The following is a 24,235-nucleotide window of genomic DNA, read 5'->3' as shown; positions in this document are numbered from 1 at the left end:
ATTTGGGGTGATTTGGGGAAAAGCACTTAAATCTCTGGGTATATGAGTTTACCAAATGTTGTAAAGCATTGTCTATGGATTACATTATCTGAGGACCTGAAAGATAATATAGAAAAAGGACCTAAAATGAACTCAGTCATTGGGAACTGTATTTCCAACTTTACCTACTAAGTAAGATGTTGAACTTAAAGACTTGACAAAAATAATTTTTCTAAAATAGAGCTGTTTAAATGCAACTTGCTATTTGCCAACTGGAATCAAGTGGAATGAATGTCTTTTGCTTAGGGTCCATTTGGTTGAGGCACAGACAGGGTTAAAGCCAACAGTAGGACTCAGACAGTTTCTAGAGAGGGTGGGATTGCATAGCTCTTCTCAATCCTACACCTGCAGCACATTAGAGAAAGTGGGGTTAGTCAATCATGTACTGTTATTTTTACTTATGGTTGGGCAGTCCGTGCCTGTAGGGGGCTCAAAACCTTCTTCCAAGCACTCTCCGGTTACACTGTCACATGGGCCTCCCCCACAATTGCACGCTGTGGGAAACAAAAACAAGAGATTAGGGATTCATTTTCTTAATGCCTAAAATATCACAGTGTTTTGCGGTTTGCAGAAATACTTGCTATCAGTATATAATTTTTCAGTGGGGATTAATTTATACTCTTTCTTAAGATCATGAGGAATACATGATTTAGGAATTACTCCTCTTACCCAATTAAGCCCCAGCTTGGTGAGACTTTCAAAGGTGACCCTGGGCCAAAAGTAGATAAATCTCAATATTCTAGGGTTCCCGTCCCAACTTTTTGAGATTCTGACATGACTTTGCAACTGCTTCAGTCCAAAGAGATCCGGGTCAGTTTCACAAGGTACAAAATGATCACAGAGTCCATCATTCAGCTGGAATCCAAGTCATCCTTTTATCACAGTCACATTCTCCAGTTTAATCCAAGTCTAGGTTTGATTACTGCCAGGTGTGAGCGAGAAGCCGCCCACTAGGAGTGAGGGGACCCAAGAGCGATTCTTGGCTCCTACAGGGCTTGACCCTTGGCAAGACTGACTCCAAACCTCCCAATGATAGCTACCAGTGGGACAGCTGAGAACAATGTTGTGAAAAGAATTAGGACCATATTTACATGAATTTAGAAGACCTGAGAGCCCATTATTAATTTATTGGTGATTTTTAAGAATGCTTTTTGGGGAAAAAACAAAAACAAAACCTCAGTCTCACCAGACTGTTCATTTTCCAGTGCATTTTGGAGTGGATATTAATTTTTAATATTTATAAAGGATTTCTTCAGTTATGTAGGCTAGCAGTAAGCTGGAATAGAATTGTGAACTTCCTCCCACCTCTTAACTGTCTTTACAGAATAATCATAAAAAATTGGCTTCAAGGATAACATACATTTATTACATTTTGGCTGTTAAAATGTTGCACAAAATACAGATTTATGAAACACTTCAGCAAGGTCACGCATTATTGCTTCCAACATTAGTTTCTTTTCTAAGAGTGATCTGCAATCATGTCATTTAAACATGAGTTTAGTTAATATTTTGAGAATCAGGATGTCAATGTTTAAGTCTTCGGCTTTGCCAACCCTCTTTCTGATGCCCACTTCTCTCTAGTCTGACTGGACACAATGCTCCTCTCCTCCCTCTGTTATTCTCGAGGTTATGCTTCTATGCACACAGCTTTCCTGGAGGCATGGTTACTTTTCTGTGACTTTTGCAGACCATATTTGTTTTCTTCTCAATTTCAAACTCTTCACTTCTTAAAAATCTCTTTAAGTGGAAACCTGTTTCAGTGAGAGTATCTCCAACTGAAGCAAGCCACAAGAGCACAATACCCTTTCCTCAGTCTTCTTCATCTCAAAGGCACATAAAAGGAAGAATACTCAGTCTCAGCCTCCCTTTAATCCTGCAGGAAGGCAATTTAACTTTACTTCTGAAGAGCTTCACTCTCTGAGGTAAATGGATTGAAGAAATCCCAAATAAAATTGGTACTTTTCAGTCTAACTGAAGTCTAACCAGGAAGATACTGTCCCTGAAATATTTTCTCTGATAATTTGAAGAAATAGGGGGAGGAAACTACTTCTGGATTTGCTAATCTATTTCACTGAAATGCTAATTTTTACCAAATATAACTACAAAGACAGACATAGTTTGCAGAATAAGAAAATTGATGTGAACCACGCAAGATTTCATTCAGTCCTCTGGTCAATGATAGGTTATCTGCAGAAGTCTGATTTATTTCTTTGGTCAAAACTGGAAGGACATATAGATGATAAGACAAAAGGTCACTGAAATTAAGTGTCTCATGGTCCATTCTACCCGTGAGCTAAGTTACACTAGGTGTGACAAAAATATCTACCCCTATGAATGTGGGATGCATACCTTGAGCCTCCATATTACCCTGGAAAAGTGTCAAGGGGGTAACTGCAGTATGTCCCCAAGAGAAATCCACTTGGCCTGCTCCTATCACATGTGCGCCCGTCGGGTGGCTGCAGTAGTGTGCACAGCACTGTACCTGCACAGTTCTTGGCTCTCCTCGCATCTCCATAGTACCCAGGTGCGCACCGTTCACACTTGAATCCAGTGGTGTTGCGTAAGCAATTCCTACACTGGCCAGTGACCTCATCACAATCTTCAAAGATCAGGTTAGGATCTGAATTCCCACTGCAGTCACATTTCTTACAAGTGCTTCCGATCAGCAAGGGGTTTCCATAGTAACCAGGAGCACATCTGAAGGGGAATCACATGTTAAAAATTGAGCATCCATAGTTTTCTTCCTTTTTGTCTTCTTTCCTACCTAGAAGAAAGTATAATGAATCTCTCTGGACTGTTCTCCCAGAATTAACCCCCCCTCTCCCACCTTCCTATAGAACTGAACTTTGTTTTTTAAGGAACTACCCTTCTCCATTGTGTTCCAGCCCAGTCAGTTCAGCAAGACCTTCAGGTGCAGGAGTCTCTGGCTATAACCAGTTTGTGGGCATTTGTGGTCACACCCCAATGACTGGGATGCACTGCTGCCATAGGATGGTGGTACTAGATATGCTAAATGTGGCCATGAGATTTGCCACTAGGACACAGCTAAGAATTGTTCTGGACAAAATTTTAATAATACCTTTATTGAGAATCACTGGTATATATTCCACCTTGCCAGAGTGATTGTTCTGATACTAAACCTGAGCCAGCCAGTGCCTGGCACTGTCCCAGTCAAAATGGTTTGGCACAGGAGTGATTGAATTGGAGTGGAGCTCGGGCTGTTTGAGGGCTTTGTGAAGGCATTCTCTCCATCCGCAGGTGAATAAAGAGGCAGGCAGCATGACTGGCTCTGCCAGCCATCCTGTGACTGAAAGAAGACAGTGTGGAGATGAAGCAGAGGGCAGAGCCGAGGGAGTCCCACAGATAAGTGGAGTCGGAGCCAGATGGCCATTATTCTGTAGGTTTTAGATACATAAGCCTACAGAGGCCAGATACCTAGCTGCATTTGTTGTGGGGGCAGAGCTGATGCCTATAGTCATGCCAGCTGGCCCTTAATGAAGAGAATCCAGCCCAGTTGGAGAGTAGAGACTGATATCTTTCCAGCCTTTGCTGGCTTTGCCAAGTTGCGCACTCTGGGTGGGGCTGCCTCTACCCAGAGGAAAAATACCTTTCTTTACTGTTTCCAAAAGGTAACCTGTAGGCCAGCAGAATCCCTGCTGAGCGTGATGGGACCACAGGCCTCATCTGAGGGGGCAGGTGCTTCTCAGCTCCTATCAACGGTTTCCACACTGTACCTGTGAGGGAATGATCTGTCCGGTAAATCTTACTGTTTTTAAAGGAAATGTTGAAATTTGGATTTGTATGTGAAATCTTAGTTTTTAAAGGTTGCTTTAAACTTTGTAAGAATACTGTTTGAGCCAACATACACATTTTCTGGCTGGCTGTTGTCCCTGTTTTGCTGTGCACCCTAAATTGGTGTTGAAGACTGGCTAAGGTGGGCTGAAGCAGCTTTGGGAGTGGCTGGAAAGAATGTGCAGTTGCACCATTATGGGACTGAAGGTTGGGCACAGGAGTCAATTTTGAAGAGAAAGAAAAAGGAAGAGAGCCAGTGAAGGTTTTCATGTGTGATAAAAGTAATGGTGAGCGAAGCCAGTGTTGGCCTAAGAGTTCAGGATGGACCGTGGGCTGGAATAGGAGACCAGGATTGGGTGGGGAGGGCCTCGGGTGGAACCTTGGCCTTGGGAGTGGAAAGCAAGACTTTCCAAGGAAACCAATAAGACCTAGCCAGTAATAATAAGACACCACATTTTTAAAGGCCACCATTTAAAGCAAAAGAATTATGATTCAGAACATTTGAAAAACAGAGAAACTAAAAAAAAAAGATCACATCTGTAATCCCAAGACCTTAACAAAATCACTGTTCAACATTTTGTGTATGTTTTCCCAGGCTTTATTCCTGTCTCAGTTTTCTGATGTAATCATAATGATGGTGTATGTTCAGTCACTTGCATTGCATCTCATGGCTTCGACTAGGTAAGTTTATTTAGTTACCACAGACACCCAGGAGGGAGGGCACCCAGGCCTGGCATTCTGAGGTTGAGAGGCTAGTTTGATTTCCCAGTCTCGCACAGCCAGGAAGTGACAGCATATGACCCAGACCCTCTAACCCTGATGTTCTTTTCTTCACTCCACCCTGGATCACACTGCTGCTGCCTTACATGAATGAGTGAATTCAACCAACAGAAGGGCAATTCATGTCTATTTGTGTAAGGCATGGAGAGACAGGAAGAGGAAAAACACACAGCCTATGCACTGAAAGAACAAGAAAGGAATTAGGCATAATTATACAAACTCTAGATACCGAGGACTATGAAGAAGATAAGAATGAATGGTAAGTGCCACACAAGCCACAAAGAGGAAATGTTTGATACATTTTGTTATTTATACTTATGTCTCTGTACCTCTAGTTTACAGGCCCTCTGGTCCCCAAGTTAGCATACATCATTCCTCTGTGGCACGGTTGGATTGAATTACTATCCTGGGCTGCAATCCACCAAACAGAATATTAGGATTCTTAGGCTCACTAAAATGCGATGCGGATCTGCCACCTCAGTGTGCAACTGGGAGCCTGAGGCCCGGGAGTGAACGGACTTGTCCAAGCTCACAGAAGCCAGATGCCAGTTACTTTCTTTCCTCTGTTTGATTCCACTGTTTTTGATCTCCATAGGTGGTCTCCTGGTTTTATACAAGAGAAAAACCAAACTCTCTCTTCTCTAAGTCAGAATCTCAACCACAGTAGAGACTTACTTTGAGTTACTTTGAATTTCAAGAGCATCTTTTGGTGGCAGTCTCAGAGGCAACTCTGAAGTCACAGTCTCAACTTCAACCCTACAGACGTTATAGCCTGAGAATGCAAAGGTTTTGTACTAAGCCCTCTCTGACTCCAAGTTTATAGATGAGGAAACCAGACGATGAAGAAGCTGGATGACTGGTTCCCCACTACATGGCTCAAGCATCGAGTGGGACTCCCAAGTTTATACTCTTTCCACTCCACAAGTATGGCATTAATGAGTCAACTAATTAAGCCATTAATGATTTAACAGGTGAGTAATCAAATGCCATCTATTAATATGCCTAATTCCTGCCCTCAAAGAGTAAATTACAAAGGATACAAAAGGACCAGGAATTGGATTCAGAGTCAACACTGGAGTCCAGGTACCCAGGACTGGTGCACTTTTATTTGCTTCCATAATTTCATTTCTAGTTATACTAATGACTTAATTCACTCAGAAAATAGAGCTGATAAATATACATGCAAATAAAAAAACAGTGACATATGAACTTTGTTATTTCAGTCAGTGATCATATTATTTGGCAAAATGGGGGGAAAAAAGATAGGCTTTTTGGAAAAAACATTTTGGTAAAAAAAAAATTCTTGATGAAAAACTATTATTTGGGGAGTTTTTCTAGTGTTTTCCCTGTCCTCTGCTCTTTCTCCTTTGTTTCTCTTCCCAGGGCTACATTCTAGCCCTCACTGAATGCCTTTATCAAAGGTGCCAAAATTCCCAGCCCAGGTGGCACAGAAGCTTTTCTGAGGAGGACATGGCTCTATAGTCATTTGGGTTAAATTAAACAAAGAAAAAAAGTATCTGTTACACAGTAGGTGCCAGATAAATGCTCTCCACTTCTCTACCAAAGACTGGGAACTAAAGCTAGGAAAATATAAGTAACCCATTCTAGATCACAGGGCAAGAATCCAGAAATGGAGCAGGCAAGAGTAGGGCTTATAAGAAGAATTTTGTACAGATAACAGGTCTGACAGCTTAAGTTTGTAAAACATGATACCTGCATAAAGAATCAGACTAAATCAACAAATCATAATATGGTGCGTGTTTAGTTGCGTCTGACTCTTTGTGAGCCCATGGGTTGTAGCCCTCCAGGCTCCTCTGTCCATGGGATATTCCCAGCAAGAATACATTTCCTACCCTAGGGGATCTTCCCAACCCACGGATCGAACCTGAGTCTCCTACCCTGGCAGGCAGATTCTTTACCACTGCGCCACCTCGGAAACCTGAAACATAATATAATCCTCAATAAATGTTAGCTTCCTCTTATTTTTTTCTAACTTCAAGGTCATTATCAAAATCATTGTCACTGTCCTCATCATGGTCTGATGATATTATGTTTGGCCTTTCCTGTTAGATTTTCAGATTCCCTTAAATCTACTTTAATTTGCCCCATTCTTCTTTCCTGATCCTTAAGCAATAAGAGCCACCTAATAAATCCTCATATGGTTTCAGCATGTCTCTCAATCCCTCAAAGAGCTGAATGGACGAAGGTACACTGTTAAAGCTGCCACAAGAGACAATATGGATTACTTAGAGCATGGATATCATATATGTTGAGTAACTGAAAACTCTTCATTGAACAATGAGGGTTGTATGACTTCAGATTAAATCTCAAGGATCTGAGTCTCAGGCCCCTCCATCTTTAAATAAAATGCACTACTTAGGAGCAGAGGGAAGGTCACTCTGAATGAGAATGAGATTCAAAACTCCTGTCCATATGATTGTTCATTTTATAATTATTTGCCTCAGAAGATAACCTACATTTGCAACCTCTATTCAGTTCTGGATCTTTGATTTTCCAGGCATGGGGTGAGAAGTAGGGTGTCAAATGGTGCAAGAAATGTCTAACTCTTGTCACTGCATGGAGTCTTTTTAAAGGAATAATAAAAGTTCTGGGGTTTTTTAGTAAAAAAGTTTTAAAGAAGCATTACTGAAACAAATGTAACTCAGTGCCTACAATATTCTAGATACTTTAATGGGGGAAGAATGAAGAGAAGCTCACAGTTCAAAGAAGATTTTTAATAACTGTTTGACTTTGAACAAGTGGCTTAACCTCTCTGTGTCTCACTTTCTTTCTCTGTAAATAAGGACGAAAATGGTATCTCATAGGATTTTTCTTTGAGGTTTAAATGTATCATTGCCTGCAAAGAAAGTGCTGACAATAGTAGCTGGCATACAGTAAGCACTAGTAAATATTACCAATTATTTTTACCATTATCACCATGATCATCACCTAAATGCAACAATATGTGGTAAGCTCTGCAGCTGACCCAGTGGGTGATAACAGCAGCAGGCCCAGTACGGGGAGTTTAAATTATGAGGTGAGAAAGGGCTTTGGGAAGAGACAGGCAGGGCCCAGAGTAGGCTAAATAACTCGGACCTTACTGGGAAGACCAGCATGTTTGAGCTATTTTGCACAGTACTAAAGAGGCTCATATCTTTCCTATTTTAGACCAGTGTTGCGCAAACATGTATGTTGTATGCATCCTTGTGAAAAGGAAAACATTTATATAGACTATCTCTTCCAGTGTTCACTTAAATCATCGTTAAATACTTCAAACAGAAAACTAAGTAGTAACTCTTTATCTCTATGACTCTTATATATCTTGAAAAACCAGAATAAATTTTCCAAATAAAACACAACAAAACTATAAAATGAATCAAATTCAAATTAACAGCATCATTCAGGCAACAGATGATGTTGTTGCAACTGAATGGCCATTTGCAATGTGACATGGTAGAGGGCCGTTGGACTGCAGCATGCACGACCTGCCCTGTGCTGTGTGAGGACTCAGTTCAGTTCAGCTCAGTTGTCCAGTCGTGTTCAACTCTTTGTGACCCCATGGACTGCAGTTTTCCAGGCTTCCCTGTCCATCACCAACTTCTGGAGCTTGCTCAAACTCATGTCCATCGAGTTGGTGATGCCACCCAGCCATCTTGTCCTCTGTCGTCCCCTTCTCCTCCCGCTTTCAATCTTTCCTACCATCAGGGTCTTTTCCAATGAGTCAGTTCTTCACATCAGGTGGCCAGAGTATTGGAGTTTCAGCTTCAGCATCATTCCTTCCAGTGAATATTTAGGACTGATTTCTTTGCAGTCCAAGGGACTCTCAAGAGTCTTCTCCAACACCACAGTTCAAAAGTGTCAATTCTTTGGCGCTCAGCCTTCTTTATAGTCCAACTCTCACATCCATACATGACTACTGGAAAAACCATAGTTTTGACTATATGGACCTCTGTTGGCAAAATAATGTCTCTGCTTTTTAATACACTGTCTATGTTGGTCATAACTTTTCTTCCAAGGAGTAAGCCTATTTTAATTTCACGGCAGCAGTCACCATCTGCAGTGATTTTGGAGCCCCCAAAAATAAAGTCTGTCACTGTTTTCATTGTTTCCCCATCTATTCACCATGAAGTGATGGGACTGGATGCCATGATCTTTGTTTTCTGAATGTTGAGTTTTAAGCCAACTTTTTCACTCTCCTCTTCCACTTTCATTAAGACGCTCTTTAGTTTTTCGCTTTCTGCCATCAGGGTTGTGCCATCTGTTTATCTGAGGTTATTGATATTTCTTCCAGCAATCTGGATTCCAGCTTGTACTTCATCCAGCCTGGCATTTTGCATGATGTACTCTGCATATAAGTTAAATAAAAGTGAAGTTGGTCAGTCATGTCCGACTCTTTGCGACCCCATGGACACCAGGCTCCTCCGTCCATGGGATTTTCTAGGCAAGAGTACTGGAGTGTGTTGCCTTTTCCTTCTCCAGGGAACTTCCTGATCCAGGGATTGAACCCAGGTCTCCCGCATTGTAGACAGACACTTTACAATCTGAGCCACCAGGGAAGTCAAGTTAAATAAGCATGGTGACAATATATAGCCTTGACTTATTCCTTTCCTGATTTGGAACCAGTTTACTGTTCCATGTCCAGTTCTAACTGTTGCTTCTTGACCTACATACAGATTTCTCAGGAGGCAGGTAAGGTGGTCTGGTATTCCCATCTCTTGAAGAGTTTTCCACAGTTTGTTATGATCCACACAGTCAAAGGCTTTGGCATAGTCAATAAAGAAGTAGATGTTTTCTGGAACTCTTTTGCTTTTTCTATGATCCAATGGATCTTGGCAATTTGATCTCTGGTTCCTCTGCCTTTTCTAAATCCAGCTTGAATATCTGGAAGTTCATGGTTGACATACTGTTGAAGCCTGGCTTGGAGAATTTTAAGTATTACTTTGCTAGCGTGTGAGATGAGTGTAAACTGTGCAGTAGTTTGAACATTCTTTGGCATTGCCTTTCTTTGGGGACTGGAATGAAAACTGACCTTTTCCAGTCCTGTGGCCACTGCTAAGTTTTCCAAATTTGCTGGCATATTGAGTGCAACACTTTCACAGCATCATCTTTTAGGATTTGAAATATCTCAACTGGAATTCCATTGCCTCCACTCGCTTTGGTCATAGTGAGGTTTCGTAAAGCCCACTTGACTTTGCATTCCAGGATGTCTGGCTCTAGGTGACTGATCACTCCACCATGGTTATCTGGGTCATTAAGATGTTTTTGTACAGTTCTTCTGGTATTCTTGGCACCTCTTCTTATCTTCTGCTGTACAGTGACTCAGTGTGCCTCAATGTCATGTCTTTGGGCCTCCAGCTGTCTGTAATGTCTTACTGACACACCATCAGCCATTATTTTCTCCTTAGCTCTGAGGCAGATAGAGCCTCCTCTATTATAACATGGTACTACAGAATATATAGAACATGTTCCAGTGAACTTTTTTCCCTCGGGATTATCACTGAAATAAAACACAAAATTAAGAAAAAACTCACTGAGAACCCATGAACCTCCACAAATATTTCCGAGGACACCTGTGGCTCTTGTGTCGCAGTTTGGGAAACACTATTTTGTAGTTTGTGGGTGTGGTATCAAAGGTTGAAACAGACCAGTAGTTCACAAGCCAGTGAGATGATTGCTGTAAGAACCCAACGGGGAGTCAAAATATGGGTCCCCCAGCCTCACCTGAAAGGTCTCTTTTCAGTGGGGCACAGAGGAGTTTAGGCAGGGCCTGGGAATCCAAAGGTTTCCAGGAGATACATACACAAAGTCAGACTTGAAAACCACCTTTGATTAAATGATCTCTAAGTAGAGAAACACCCAGCATGTTCTTGTTTGGACGAATGAGATAGATATCCATACAAACCAGCTACATATTTTGAAAAGATCTTGTGGGCAGATTTGACTTTACAAATTAACTGAAAACATATTAGATGAAGTTTAACTGGAAAAACTTAACAATCTGATGATTAAACTCAAAACAGAGACCCCCTCCCCTCAGTTCCAGAGTCAAAGAAATCACAAGTGGTTGAGGCCACCTCCTGTGAGATGACCCAGCCCCTCCATGGGAAGGAAATCTCTCCTTTCACTACAGTTGTGAAGAGCCTCTGCTAGCCTTCTCTTTGGCATTTCCTTTTTTCTGTCTGGCAATCAGTGCTTTTGAGGTTTGTCTCCTCCCCTAGCTTTGACTTCACTGAGGACAAGAGACCATATCTTACATGTATCATATCCCTACCTGCTCCACCACAATCTGTTTCTGTGTTATATTTTGAGGAAGAGTTCCCTGGATTATCAGGTCAATTTTTAATGTAAAAGACCTCAGTACATTCTCTTCAAAAGAGCAGGGTGTGAGGAAGGATGGACAGGAAATATGGAGAAATTTATTCTAAGTGATCCTCCCCCAAAGCAGATAAAAGGCCTTAGAACAGCCCCTGTAGATGTAGCCTCCTGTCAAAGAGAATCTAGTCAACAGATTAACCATTTTTCTCCTCCATATCAGAAGTTCATCTAGCTCATTAATCATCAATGTTTAAAACAGGAGACTCTTAGGAAGACATTTGGGAAAAGCAGAATGGCAGAAGAATACAAATGTTTAGCCCAAACTTTCCAAATCCTGGTTCACCTGCAAAATGATAAAATATGAGCACCTCTAGGGGTAGTTATGAGGCTGAGAGAGGACACAAGAGACAATCATAGTAAAGGCACCGTTTCTAGTTAAGGAAACTGAGATTTAGGGAAACAAGCCAACTGGTCCCAAGCACACATTATGCCAGTGGTGGAAACGGAACAATAGGCACAATGACTCACACTGTCACCAGTTAATTATTATCGAGCGTTTATTAAGTCCCAGGTGCCATACTAAGAACTTCACAGTATTCCTCACAACAGTCTTATGAGGTGGGTATTTTTGATTTTTTTCCTTTCTAGAGACGTGGAAATTGCCACATAGAGACCAAATAACTTACCCAGGAGGATCACAAAGAGATCACAAAGGAATCCAAAGCTGAGAGATGGACTCAGCCAGGCTGACGCTACATCTCAGCACTTTACTTCCACCTCCCAAACTAGTGCTCTCCCCTCCATCCTATCAATCCAGGTCCAGCTAAGCAGCAGAGCTCACTGAGCCTTGCTGATTAATGCCAGGCTCCAGGAGCCTCCAATGTGTGCCGGGGAATTTATCACCCACAGCTCCATGTCTGAGGGTACATGCTATCTTGTGCCAGGGCCCCCGCTGTCACTGACAGAACCCTATCCACACCCCTGTGTGATTGTGTAGAACTGAGCCCTTGGGGTCCAGGTTACTTCACTTCTGGGGGAATGTGTGTTTGGTCAGCAGGACTCTAAGACTATTAATTCCCCTCTCAGGAGCCATCCAGCACCCATTAGCCAGTAATATTGCTCAATCCTTATCAGACTAAACTGAGTTTAACCTCAGACACTGATGAGAAGAAGCTCCATCTCTGGCTGATAAACAACCTCTCACACCCCTGGGGAGCCAAATAATGAGTAAATCAGATGGTTCACGTTTCTGGGTCCCCACATAAAGAAATACAGAATAAGCGTGTCACCAACATTCATCAGCTGAAGGTCATCTGATCATCTCTAGCAGTCCCCCTATAGGATGACATTCACATGGTCTCTTAGCTTTCATGCTCCTCTTCTCTTACAGTAAAAAGAGGGAAAATCCCACAACTTTTTAGCAAAAGTATTATCCATATTTTGCATATTTAACAATTACAATAACAATCTTCTCAAAATATAGAGATTTTCTACATTCCATAGACACTCTGCCTTTTTCTAAAGAGTTCCAGAGCTACACTTTGAGAGATGGAGGGTGTTTTCTTTGGATGTGAAATGGTAATTGAGGTTTACCTTTTGAACCCTAGGCTGAGTCTGTGAGCCCCACCCAGGGCGGTAGGCAGTGTGCTGTGTGAAGCAAGTGCCCCATGACCGTGGAGATATGGGACTAGATGTCTGACTGGTCCTTCCTGGCCCTTCCTTCCCTGTCTTGAGGACACCACGCATCATTTTGCTGCCTAAATACATGGGGAGGCTGAGGTTAATGGCATTTGTGTTAAAAATAAGGCCTCTCTGTGAGACTCTTTTAGTGAAAGCCCTTTTATCTTAGAAACCTGTGAGCAGCTGAGGGAGGATGGGAAATATCTTGCCAGAAATCATTTGGTGGGAAGCCGTGCGCTCTTGCTTGCCAAGTCCTTTCCTGTTTGAGCAAAGCCCAAAGCAACTTAAAAAAGTGTTAGGTATAAATACCAAAAAAGGCATTCAGAAAATCCAAACTCATGGAATTACTTTTCAAAAGAGGAAATGGTATAAAAAATAGGTTAAATAATAGGTTTGTGCCTTTTTCAATGTATCACTGTATTAACTGACCAGGTAATAAAAAAAGGAATGCCTGTAACAGACTCATCACAAGCATGGAAATTGAAACTGTAATCAGAAATCTTCCAGCAAACAAAAGCCCAGGTCCAGACGGCTTCAGAGCTGAATTCTACCAAAAATTTCGAGAAGAGCTAACACCTATCCTACTCAAACTCTTCCAGAAAATTGCAGAGGAAGATAAACTGCCAAACTCATTCTATGAGGCCACAATCACCCTAATACCAAAACCTGACAAAGATGCCACAAAAAAAGAAAACTACAGGCCAATATCACTGATGAACATAGATGCAAAAATCCTCAACAAAATTCTAGCAATCAGAATCCAACAACACATTAAAAAGATCATACATCATGACCAAGTGGGCTTTATCCCAGGGATGCAAGGATTCTTCAATATCCATAAATCAATCAATGTAATTCACCACATTAACAAATTGAAAAATAAAAGTCATATGATTATCTCAATAGATGCAGAAGGCCTTTGACAAAATTCCACATCCATTTATGATAAAAACTCTCCAGAAAGCAGGAATAGAAGGAACATACCTCAACATAATAAAAGCTATATATGACAAACCCACAGCAAACATTATCCTCAATGGTGAAAAATTGAAAGCATTTCCCCTAAAGTCAGGAACAAGACAAGGGTGCCCACTTTCACCACTACTATTCAACATAGTTCTGAAGTTTTGGCCACAGCAATCAGAGCAGAAAAAGAAATAAAAGGAATCCAAATTGCAAAAGAAGAAGTAAAACTCTCACTGTTTGCAGATGACATGATCCTCTACATAGAAAATCCTAAAGACTCCACCGGAAAACTACTAGAGCTAATCAATGAATATAGTAAAGTTGTAGGATATAAAATCAACACTCAGAAATCCCTTGCATTCCTATACACTAATAATGAGAAAGCAGAAAAAGAAATTAAGGAAACAATTCCATTCACCATTGCAATGAAAAGAATAAAATACTTAGGAATATACCTACCTAAAGAAACTAAAGACCTATATATCGAAAACTATAAAACACTGATGAAAGAAATCAAAGAGGACACTAATAGATGGAAAAATATACCATGTTCATGGATTGGAAGAATCAATATAGTGAAAATGAGTATACTACCCAAAGCAATCTACAGATTCAATGCATTCCCTCTCAAGCTACCAGTGGTATTTTTCACAGAACTAGAACAAATAATTTCAAGATTTGTATGGAAATACAAAAAACCTCAAATAGTCAAAGCAATCTTGAGAAAGAAGAATGGAACTGGAGGAATCAACTTGCCTGACTTCAGGCTCTACTACAAAGCCACAGTCATTATGACAGTATGGTACTGGCACAAAGACAGAAATATAGATCAATGGAACAAAATAGAAAGCCCAGAGATAAATCCACACACCTATGGACACCTTATCTTCGACAAAGGAGGCAAGAATATACAATGGAATAAAGACAATCTCTTTAACAAGTGGTGCTGGGAAAACTGGTCAACCACTTGTAAAAGAATGAAACTAGATCACTTTCTAACACCACACACAAAAATAAACTCAAAATGGATTAAAGATCTAAACATAAGACCAGAAACTATAAAACTCCTAGAGGAGAACATAGGCAAAACACTTTCCGACATAAATCACAGCAGGATCCTCTATGATCCACCTCCCAGAATACTGGAAACAAAAGCAAAAATAAACAAATGGGATCTAATTAAAATTAAAAGCTTCTGCACAACAAAGGAAACTATAAGTAAGGTGAAAAGACAGCCTTCTGAATGGGAGAAAACAATAGCAAATGAAGCAACTGACAAACAACTAATCTCAAAAATATACAAACAACTTATGCAGCTCAACTCCAGAAAAATAAACGACCCAATCAAAAAATGGGCCAAAGAACTAAATAGGCATTTCTCCAAAGAAGACATACAGATGGATAACAAACACATGAAAAGATGCTCAACATCACTCATTATCAGAGAAATGCAAATCAAGACCACAATGAGGTACCATTTCACACCAGTCAGAATGGCTGGGACACAAAAGTCTACAAGCAACAAATGCTGGAGAGGATGTGGAGAAAAGGGAACCCTCTTACACTGTTGGTGGGAATGCAAACTAGTACAGCCACTATGGAAAACAGTGTGGAGATTCCTTAAAAAATTGCAAATAGAGCTGCCTTATGACCCAGCAATCCCACTGCTGGGCATACACACCAAGCAAACCAGAATTGAAAGAGACACATGTAACCCAATGTTCATTGCAGCACTGTTTATAATAGCCAGGACATGGAAACAACCTAGATGTCCATCAGCGGATGAATGGATAAGAAAGCTGTGGTACATATACACAATGGAGTATTACTCAGCCATTAAAAAGAATACATTTGAATCAGTTCTAATAAGATGGATGAAACTCGAGCCGATTATACAGAGTGAAGTAAGCCAGAAAGAAAAACACCAATACAGTATACTGACACATATATATGGAATTTAGAAAGATGGTAATGATGACCCTGTATGCGAGACAGCAAAAGAGACACAGATGTATAGAACGGACTTTTGGACTCTGAGGGAGAGGGAGAGAGTGGGATGATACGGGAGAATGGCATTGAAACATGTATACTATCATGTAAGAAACGAAGTGCCAGTCTATGTTCGATACAGGATGCTTGGGGCTGGTGCTTGGGGATGATCCAGAGAGATGATATGGGGTGGGAGGTGGGAGGGGGATTCAGGATTGGGAGCTTGTATACACCCGTGGTCGAATCATGTCAATGTATGGCAAAACCAATACAGTATTGTAAAGTAAAATAAAGTAAAAATAAAATTTAAAAATAAATAAAACAACAACAACAACAACAAAAAGAAATCAGACCACCAAAAAAAAAAAAAAAAGAGGAATGCCTGAAGAAGTCTTTCTCTCTTTCTCCCTCTCTTTCGGACATTAATCATCGTACTACTAGTTCTCAGTGAGAGAGAGAGAGAGAAAGGACCGTTCCCAAAACCATCTCTTCAAAATACAGACATTCATTTTCCTCTTTCCTTACCCATTTATCCTGCGATGTAGCCATGGACGCCTATGGAGCATTCTTTTTTTTTTTTTTTTAACTCATTAACTTACTTTTGACTCCACTGAGTCTTTGTCGCTGCTCGGGCTTTCTCTAGCTGTAGTGAACGGGGGCTACTCTCTAGCTGTGGTGCACAGGCGTCTCATTGCAGTGGCTTCTCCTGTCATGGAGCACAAGCTCTAGACAGCACAGGTTTCAGTAGTTGTGGCACACGGATTTAGTTGCTCCGTGGCATGTGGGATCTTCCCCATCCAGGGACTGAACCCGTGGTCCCCCTGCATTGGCAGGCAGATTCTTATCCACTGGACCACCAGGGAAGTCCTTAGGGAGCATTCTTATAGTTGTATCTACAGCATGGGGTTTGGGAAAGTTCCCCTAAAGGGTTCTGAAATGCTGTCCCTCATTGCCTCTTAAGACCTACTGAATGAGAGCATGGCAGAACTGATGAATGTAGGAAATAGGAAGTTTCCTTTTACCATCACAGAGCATAGGGGTGTTCAGGAGCCTACCTTTCACAATTAGGTCCAGCATAGTTTTCTTTACAAATACACCGAACAGCTCCGTTTTTCCTATAGCAGGACTCTGCAAAACTAGAATTGAAAGAGAATATTAGAAGTCAATTCCATACATCACTGAAGAGGCTGTCTTAATTTTGATTAGATCATCTCTACCTTGGTCCCTCTCAAGGTCAAAAGGGTGTGATCACTTGCTTCATTTAAATTAAATCTCCCTCCTTTTAGGAAAGCTTAGAATATCAGGCTCAGACAGAAAGTGACACACCACTGGTGACACCATTTCTATCTACCTCATTTATTTTTCCATAGAGGCACGTCATTATTTTGACTTGAAACAGTGGGAATTTGCAGAACATCACGTATATTTGTGTGTGTGTGTGTGTTTGTGTGTGTGTGTGTGTATTTAATGCAAGTCTAAACCACACATTCCAAAGCTGGATATAAAATAAGCAAATTTTACCTGTGATTTTAGAGAATTTTCTCTTTTTTTCATCACTTTCTGTGATGTTGAAAGTTTTCCTCTTTTTTTTCCTGCATTAGCTCTCTTTCACTCTTCAACATCATGAGCCAGTTCTAAACTATGCTTTATAATCTCCACAGAACTTTAATTTCTTTCATGTGTACCTTAAGGGTTGCGAATAAAGGGTGTAGGGACTTGCTCAACTGACCAAAGTCACAAAGCAAGTACTCAAACGAAAAATAGGACCCACAGTAAATGGAATCTAGTCCATGAAACCCTCTCCCTTGATTCTTCTTCTTTTTTTGATAATAAAAAGGACACAGAACAGAAAACAAACACTGTTTCAGCAGAATAAATATTTTAATTATCAAGGCAGGGAAATGGAATATTACTCTATATGTTTTGGAAATTCTACATTGACAGGAGTCTATCCCTATGAAGTTGGTATACAACATTTTAAAGACTTTTAAATTAGTTTTGGCTGAGGTAGTGTATAATCCATGGAGCGTGACCTGCTGCTCTCACATTTCTGCATGTATCAGCAAAGACCTAACGGTCTTTGGAGGAAAGCAAATGGATATGTTTGCTTTGTGTGAATACATTTATAAAATCAATCAGAAAACAACATGTGCTTCTCAGTAAAAGGCAGTACACACAATTTATTTTCTCTAGCAGTTTGGTTAAAAACACTCCAATGAATTACATTTCTTTGGCATTTATCTTTTATTTTTCTTGTTTTTATTCCTCAGCCTCCTTAAAGAAACACCATCAGTTAAGTGTCCAGAACTTGCATATTTCTTTGAAGATGTTCCACCCAGTTGGCCCACCCATGGCTTGAAGGAATGAAATATCTGCCTGGAGTTATCGTCTTTGAGCTAACGTCCTCCTGTTATGAACAGATGACATTTTCCTTACTTGGAGCAATTATTAGTAGACATGGAGGATGTCTAGCCAAACCCCAAATAAATAACTGAGCTCTCTGTAAATGGACCCTGGGAATGGCTATGTGACCACTGGTCTTGGTGGAGGGAGACACAGGGGCAGTAGGGCCATCAAGAGCTCTTTTTTTTTGTTTTTCATCAGCATTAACTGTTTACATTTTGCTTAGGCTAAAGTCTGTTTGGAGCTAGGGAAATGAAATCACTGTGCCTTTCTCAGCCCACACTAACAACCATGGTGCCCTCTCCAAGTGGAAGGGAGTATTATGCTTTTGAAAAACCCTCAGGGAACTTAAAGGAAAACAGACTCAGCACTGTTTGTTTGCAAAACTCCCTCAAGCATCACTTTCTTGCTTTCAGATGTGGCTTTTGTAACTGGGGATCCAAATCCTGGGTCTGTAGGCTCAACTAGTGTATCTTTCCAACGGAACTGAGATTCCACACATGGTGCCTTTCTGAAAGCTCAAATAAAAGTCCTGGCACTTTGATTTTTATAGAAAGCAGCAATATGAATGATTTTTATAGAAAGCAGCAATATGAATGATTTTTATAGAAAGCAGCAATATGAGTGATTTTTATAGAAAGCAGCAATATGAATTTTAAGAAAAGCTGAAAGAGGCAGTGGGAAGTCTGATTTTATACGATATTTGATTAGTACTTGAGATTAGTTAACTCAGTCAATAATAAGGCCAGATCAAAGACTAGCACTTTATAGGATCCAGGCCAATTTGTCCTATTCTAGGATTGCAGACTACTCCCAGCTTTTTGGGGCCAGTTTTCTCCCTGAAGGGATTCAGCAAATAGAACTATTGCCACTACAGAGAAAGCAGATCTCTCCTACCCTTCCCCATTCCTCCATACTCTCACATATGTTCTTTACTTATAGGTTGTATATTTTTGCTTTTGTGTTAATTTTCAACAGGTTTTTTCATCTCAGATCTGTCCTCTAGAAACTTCAGCTTTTATATCTGTGAATATGTACCTAACTGCACAATCCATTCTTTAAGTCCCTCAATTGCTCTTTTGAACTCAGATCTATACACACAAGCAGAGAAAGAACATGGGTGGAAATGGTATTTCTTGGTGCCTATGAAACTACCTGTGTTTTCTCTTTTAAGACATGAAGTTCATTACCCGACTGGCAAGTTTCTGCTTATTTTATTCAAAAGCATTAACAATCTTCAAAAGAGCTTCTTAATGAACTAAAACACTGGATAATCTGTCTCACAGATAAAAGGTCATATGCTTTAGAAGCGTCAAAATACTGTTGTAATCTGATCTATTTTAAGGAAGGCAGGAGTTTTTGACCATTCTATTCACAACTGTGACCAACAAACAACCAGTACATGATTGGCACATAATAAGTGCTTGATTAATATTTATTGATTTTATGTAGATAAGACTTCTCAGCCAATGAGGTTCCAGAAGCCTCATATTTCAAAGCATTAATGTCACATAATTTAGATAAGTAATTGTCACATGTATGGTGCAAAAAAGTACAAAAGTCAGACAACACAATGAAGAATTTGGGATTACCTTTCTAATTCATCTGTTAATTTCTAAAGAAACTGCAGCTCTAATCTTATAAACCTGCTTTGAGGAGATGATGCTATATAACAACTTTGCTCATGTGGGAGAATGAGTGAAACCCGTTATCAGAAAGTTGGAAGTAAACATATTTAACAAAATAACTACACCACGGTAAGGGAACGGCACACTGAACATGCCATCGGATATGGTTAAGACTCATACTTGAGAGCAGAATATTAATGAACAATTAAATAATATATCTAGATGAAGCAAAGGGAGCTCATAAATCAGGACATGCTTGAATAAAAATAACAGAACACAGTGTTTGAGTTTTCCACTCTCACTCTCAGTGCCATCCATTCTGTACACATTATTAATACCACTGAACAGGAAAAGTCACAAAGCAAGGGCTAAGGCAGCTTAATGGTTTCTAAAGAAAGATGGGACTGTAAAACTTTTGACTTCTTCACTGCCTGCCAGACTCATCAGAGGCTCTGAACAAATCACAAGCTATGAGGTGAAATGTTAGGTAATATTGGTGTTCAATAAAGGGGAAAATAGTTAGGAGGAAACTTGGCTGTCGTCTCTTTTCTCTTGATAAGAAAGTGTGTGGGATGATATTACTTATATGTGGAATCGAACATATGGCACAAATGAACTTATGGGACAGAAACTGATTCACAGATATAGGGAACAGACTGGAGGTTGTCAGGTGGCCTGAGAAGGGTGGGAGAGGGATGGATTGGGAGTTTGGGGTTAGCCGATGCGAACTATTACATATAGGGTGGACAAACACCAAGATCCTATTATATAGCACAGGGAATTATCTTCAGTATCCTGTATGAAGCCATAATAAAAAGGAAAACAAGAAAGAGAGAGTATGTGTGTGTGTGTGTGTGTGAGAGAGAGAGAGACAGAGTGTGTGTGTATGTAAGACATTCAGGACTTTTTCTAGTTACTTTATATGCATTATTTAATCTTTACAACAACTATCAAGGAAATATTACATCCAAACAATCAGAAGAGCACCTGATATAGAGTATGCAAAATGTTGGAAAATTAAAGACCATTATATCATTTTAATTCTACATTTAATTCTACATTACATTCTACATGTTTAATAAAATAAAATAATGGCTAGTCCAATAAAATGGCTAGTCCTGACTTGGCTACTGGATTTATACATGTATGTGCCTGAAAAGAATTCCAATATTTCCACTAAGATGTATGTGTATTGTCTTTAACTTCTCATTCAGGAAACACAGCCAGAAGTGAAAATTCATTTTCTCAGAAATCTTCTATGTGCTGGCTGGTCTAAAGCACTCTGTTTATCTATGCTCTATTTCTACCTGAAAATCCACTTAGCTGCCACATGTAGAAAAGGTCTGCCCTGTGGGAGTCAGAAGAAACTACTACTACTGAAAACACTGAATTATAATGTCTGTTGGCATCACCATTTGCAATCTTTCTAGGTCAAGGGATAGCAGAGAAAAAACTAGACTAGCCTTGCTTATAAAGCTTGGGAAACTTCACTGTGTCTGTGATGTGTCCTGCAACCCACCCCCAATATTTAGGGAGCAGAGTCATCACCTATGTTTTCCTGAAAGTGGATTCGGTCTAGAAAACTTTCCTGTATCTTTTCCAATTTCATTGCAACAGGAGATACTCAATTTTGATTGTACAAAACCCCTAGAACTCTGTATAGGGAGAAAAAAGAAAAGAAAATCAAAGGGGATAAGCAGTAGAAAGGCTATTTTCCTTTAAGACTTACTTGGCAACATGAGGCAGGGGGCAGGGGCATGGCTGGCAGAACCGGGGGAGTCCCCTGATGGCATCTCCAATATAACCATCTAGACATTTCTCACAGTGCTCGCCTGTTGTGTTCCGCTGGCAGTGCTATGAGACAAAAAGATGAGAAAACTGACAAGGGCACACAAGAAATCTTATACACAGCAAATGTGGGAATCAAGCAGTATTTCAAGCAAAAGGGATATCGGGCCTGACAAAATAGATGGTATGTAATGATACTTACTGGTCAGCACACAGGAGCTAGGCTGGCCCCAGTGCATGCTACAAAGTGTGAACCATGGGGAAGACTTCTGCACGTGCACTGGCAGCCTGGGGGCTCTCTTCAGAGTTGGTGTGAAGAGCAGATTATTAGTCATTCATTTCAATTCAGAATGATAATCAGAATGATCAAGCTCTGAATATCCTGGAAGCATCAGTTTACTGACTAGGAGTAAATATGAAATGAAAAAAAAAAATCCTCTCCTGGTAAACACTAGGGGGAACATTTTAAGAATTTATGGGCTCAGAAGAATAAAATGTGTCCAAGTAAAGTATAATGGACTAGAAGGTAGATAAAGAATATTCTGCTGAAAAAAAAAAGAAAAAAAAAAAGAAAAAAAAAAGAATATTCTGCTAATGGGCTGGTATTTTGCATAATGATATACGAGAAATATAAGCTATTGTGTGATTCTTCCATTTATGGTGGGAATAATTGGAAGAAAAGCTCACAACAGTTGATTCTTCTGCCTAGAATGCCTGTTTCTCATTCAAGATCTGCACCAGGCCTTTGAGAGCTTCAGGATTCCTTCCTGATGACCCCTCCTCGATCCTTCCTTCCTTCCCTACACACATTATCATCAGCTCCCAGCCTCGGGTGGCAAAGTGGTAAAGAACCCACCCACCAATACAAGAGACATAAGAGATGCGGGTTCAATTACTGGGTCGGAAAGATCCCCTGGAGTAGGAAACAGCAACCTGCTCCAGTATTCTCGCCTGGGAAATCCCATGGACAAAGGAGCCTGAAGGGCGATAGTGCATAGGGCTGCGAAGAGTTCGGACGCAACTGAGCACACAGGGACACCCAACCTCAGCAGTGCTTCCCCCTACACTGTCTCTCAGCAGTGCACTGCCATCAGCTTCAATGGAGTGGTACTCAGCAGCTGTTTGTTGAACTGGTGGATTAATTTCTCACTAGTCCTCTGTAAGAGGCAGTGATGCAGGTCTACTGGTATTTTCTCCAACTGGACTAGACTAGACCCCTCAGGGCAATGCCAGTAGCATGATGATGTTTTCATCTTTATATTCACCAGAGTGTATAAAGTTTGAATAGTCTTTTCAGTGAAAAACTGTACTACTAGAATTAGAACACCACTGAAAAGACACCCTACTGTTTGAGCAATTCCCTTGGTAACACCTATGCACCAGAACTTAAACAGTTAACTTTTTTCAAACAGGGCTCTGTGGAGGAATCTTGGGGAAGGCAAGATGGAGGGACTGCGAACTTAACTTTGAGCTCTTTATTTTGTCTCTACGTCCTATGTTGAGGTTCAAATTAAAATAATAGTGAAGTCCTGCTCTAAACATTTTATGTGGATTAACTAATTTAATTTTCATAATAATTCGAAGGTCCTATTTTCTTTTCATACTTTACAAAATGAATAGAGATACAAGGAGGTTAAGCAAATTGCCCAGTGTTACACAGACGGTAGGTGTGTCTCAAAAGTGAGATTTCAGCTCAAGCAATCTGGCTCCAGAGGGTAGGCTGGAAATTCCCGTACTACATTGCTTCTCCAGTGTGTTGGAGAAAAGGTTCCTTTCCCAAGAGTCATAAAATGACTGCACTGGAAAGTGTCATACTGTTCCACTAACAGTTTGGACTTCAAATCAAGTGCAACACACTAGACAGCGGGCCACAGCTATCACGGTTGAACGGCCTTTAGCCAATTGATCAGCCATTAGACTTGGCCATTAGCCACCTTTGACTGCTGATTAGAATTATGTTAACAGAATAGGATTAAAGAGGCTAGTTCAGGACACCTGACAGATGAGAAACTGAAAAAATAGAGTGTGATGTGCAGACTACAAGATGTTAACACATTTCCCTCACTGTTCTTAATGCTGCGTCACGTGCTGAGTGAATCTTCAGCAAATATTTGTTGAAAAGAAAGAGGAAGGCCGAGGTGGGAAAGGGTGAATTCGTATCTGGAGCAAGTAAAGGAAATTAACACACACCCAGAGCCAGCTCAAAACTGGTGGCAGTCTCTTATCCCAGGGAAAACCAATGAGCCCTGTCCAACTACCCAGAATTTAAGCCATAAGCAGGGCTTCTCAGGTGGCACTAGTGGTAAAGAACCCGTCTGCCAATGCAGGAAACCTAAGAGACACGGGTTCCATCCCTGGGTCGGGAAGATCGCTCTGGAGGGGGCCGTGGCAACATGTTCCAGGATTCTTGCTGGGACAATCTCAAGGACAGAGGAGCGTGGCAGGCTATAGTCCACAGGATCATAATGATCTGGACACGACTGAAGCGACCTAGCACGCAGCACAAGCCATAAGCAATCTGGCAGGGCTACTCTAGAGTGGAGTCAAACTAGTCCGAGTCCTTGTTGGACAGATGAAACCCATCTGTGCAGAAGAAAACAGGACTGTTGTAAGATGCCAGACCATTCTTGGCGACTCCACAGGTGCTTTGGCTTCCTTGTTAGGGCCCTATTTCTGCCATGGCAGCCACAGGGAGCCATTACCCTCAAGGGCAAAGCCTCCAAATCACTATGACCTCTAAGTGCTCAGAGTGCAAACACTGACTTTAGTCATCTGCCTTCTTTTGAAGAGCTTGCTATGAAATTTCCTAAAAGGTAAATGAAGTACATTCTGTGAGATTGGCAGAGACAGTGCCG

General features: G+C 40.8%; 1 protein-coding gene across 3 annotated transcripts in view; it reads right to left on the bottom strand.

Moving 5' to 3' along the window:
* Nucleotides 1-24,235, bottom strand: part of LAMA4 (laminin subunit alpha 4) — a 148,611-nt gene that overhangs the window by 82,250 nt on the left and 42,126 nt on the right. For 2 of the 3 annotated variants that reach the window (XM_040238464.1, XM_040238465.1), the window contains 4 exons: nt 21,322-21,446; nt 16,617-16,697; nt 2,522-2,736; nt 438-533 (listed from right to left, as the gene is read on the bottom strand). In XM_040238464.1, coding sequence (XP_040094398.1) covers nt 438-533; nt 2,522-2,736; nt 16,617-16,697; nt 21,322-21,446 — 517 coding nt within the window. The remainder of the gene's footprint in view (nt 1-437; nt 534-2,521; nt 2,737-16,616; nt 16,698-21,321; nt 21,447-24,235) is intronic. The other variant, XM_040238466.1, reaches the window with a different exon arrangement.

Source organism: Oryx dammah, unplaced genomic scaffold (genome assembly GCF_014754425.2).
Source record: "Oryx dammah isolate SB20612 unplaced genomic scaffold, SCBI_Odam_1.1 HiC_scaffold_4, whole genome shotgun sequence".
NCBI lineage: Eukaryota > Metazoa > Chordata > Mammalia > Artiodactyla > Bovidae > Oryx > Oryx dammah.
Note: the sequence above shows the minus strand (reverse complement) of the source record. Positions and strands in the feature narration are given on the sequence as shown.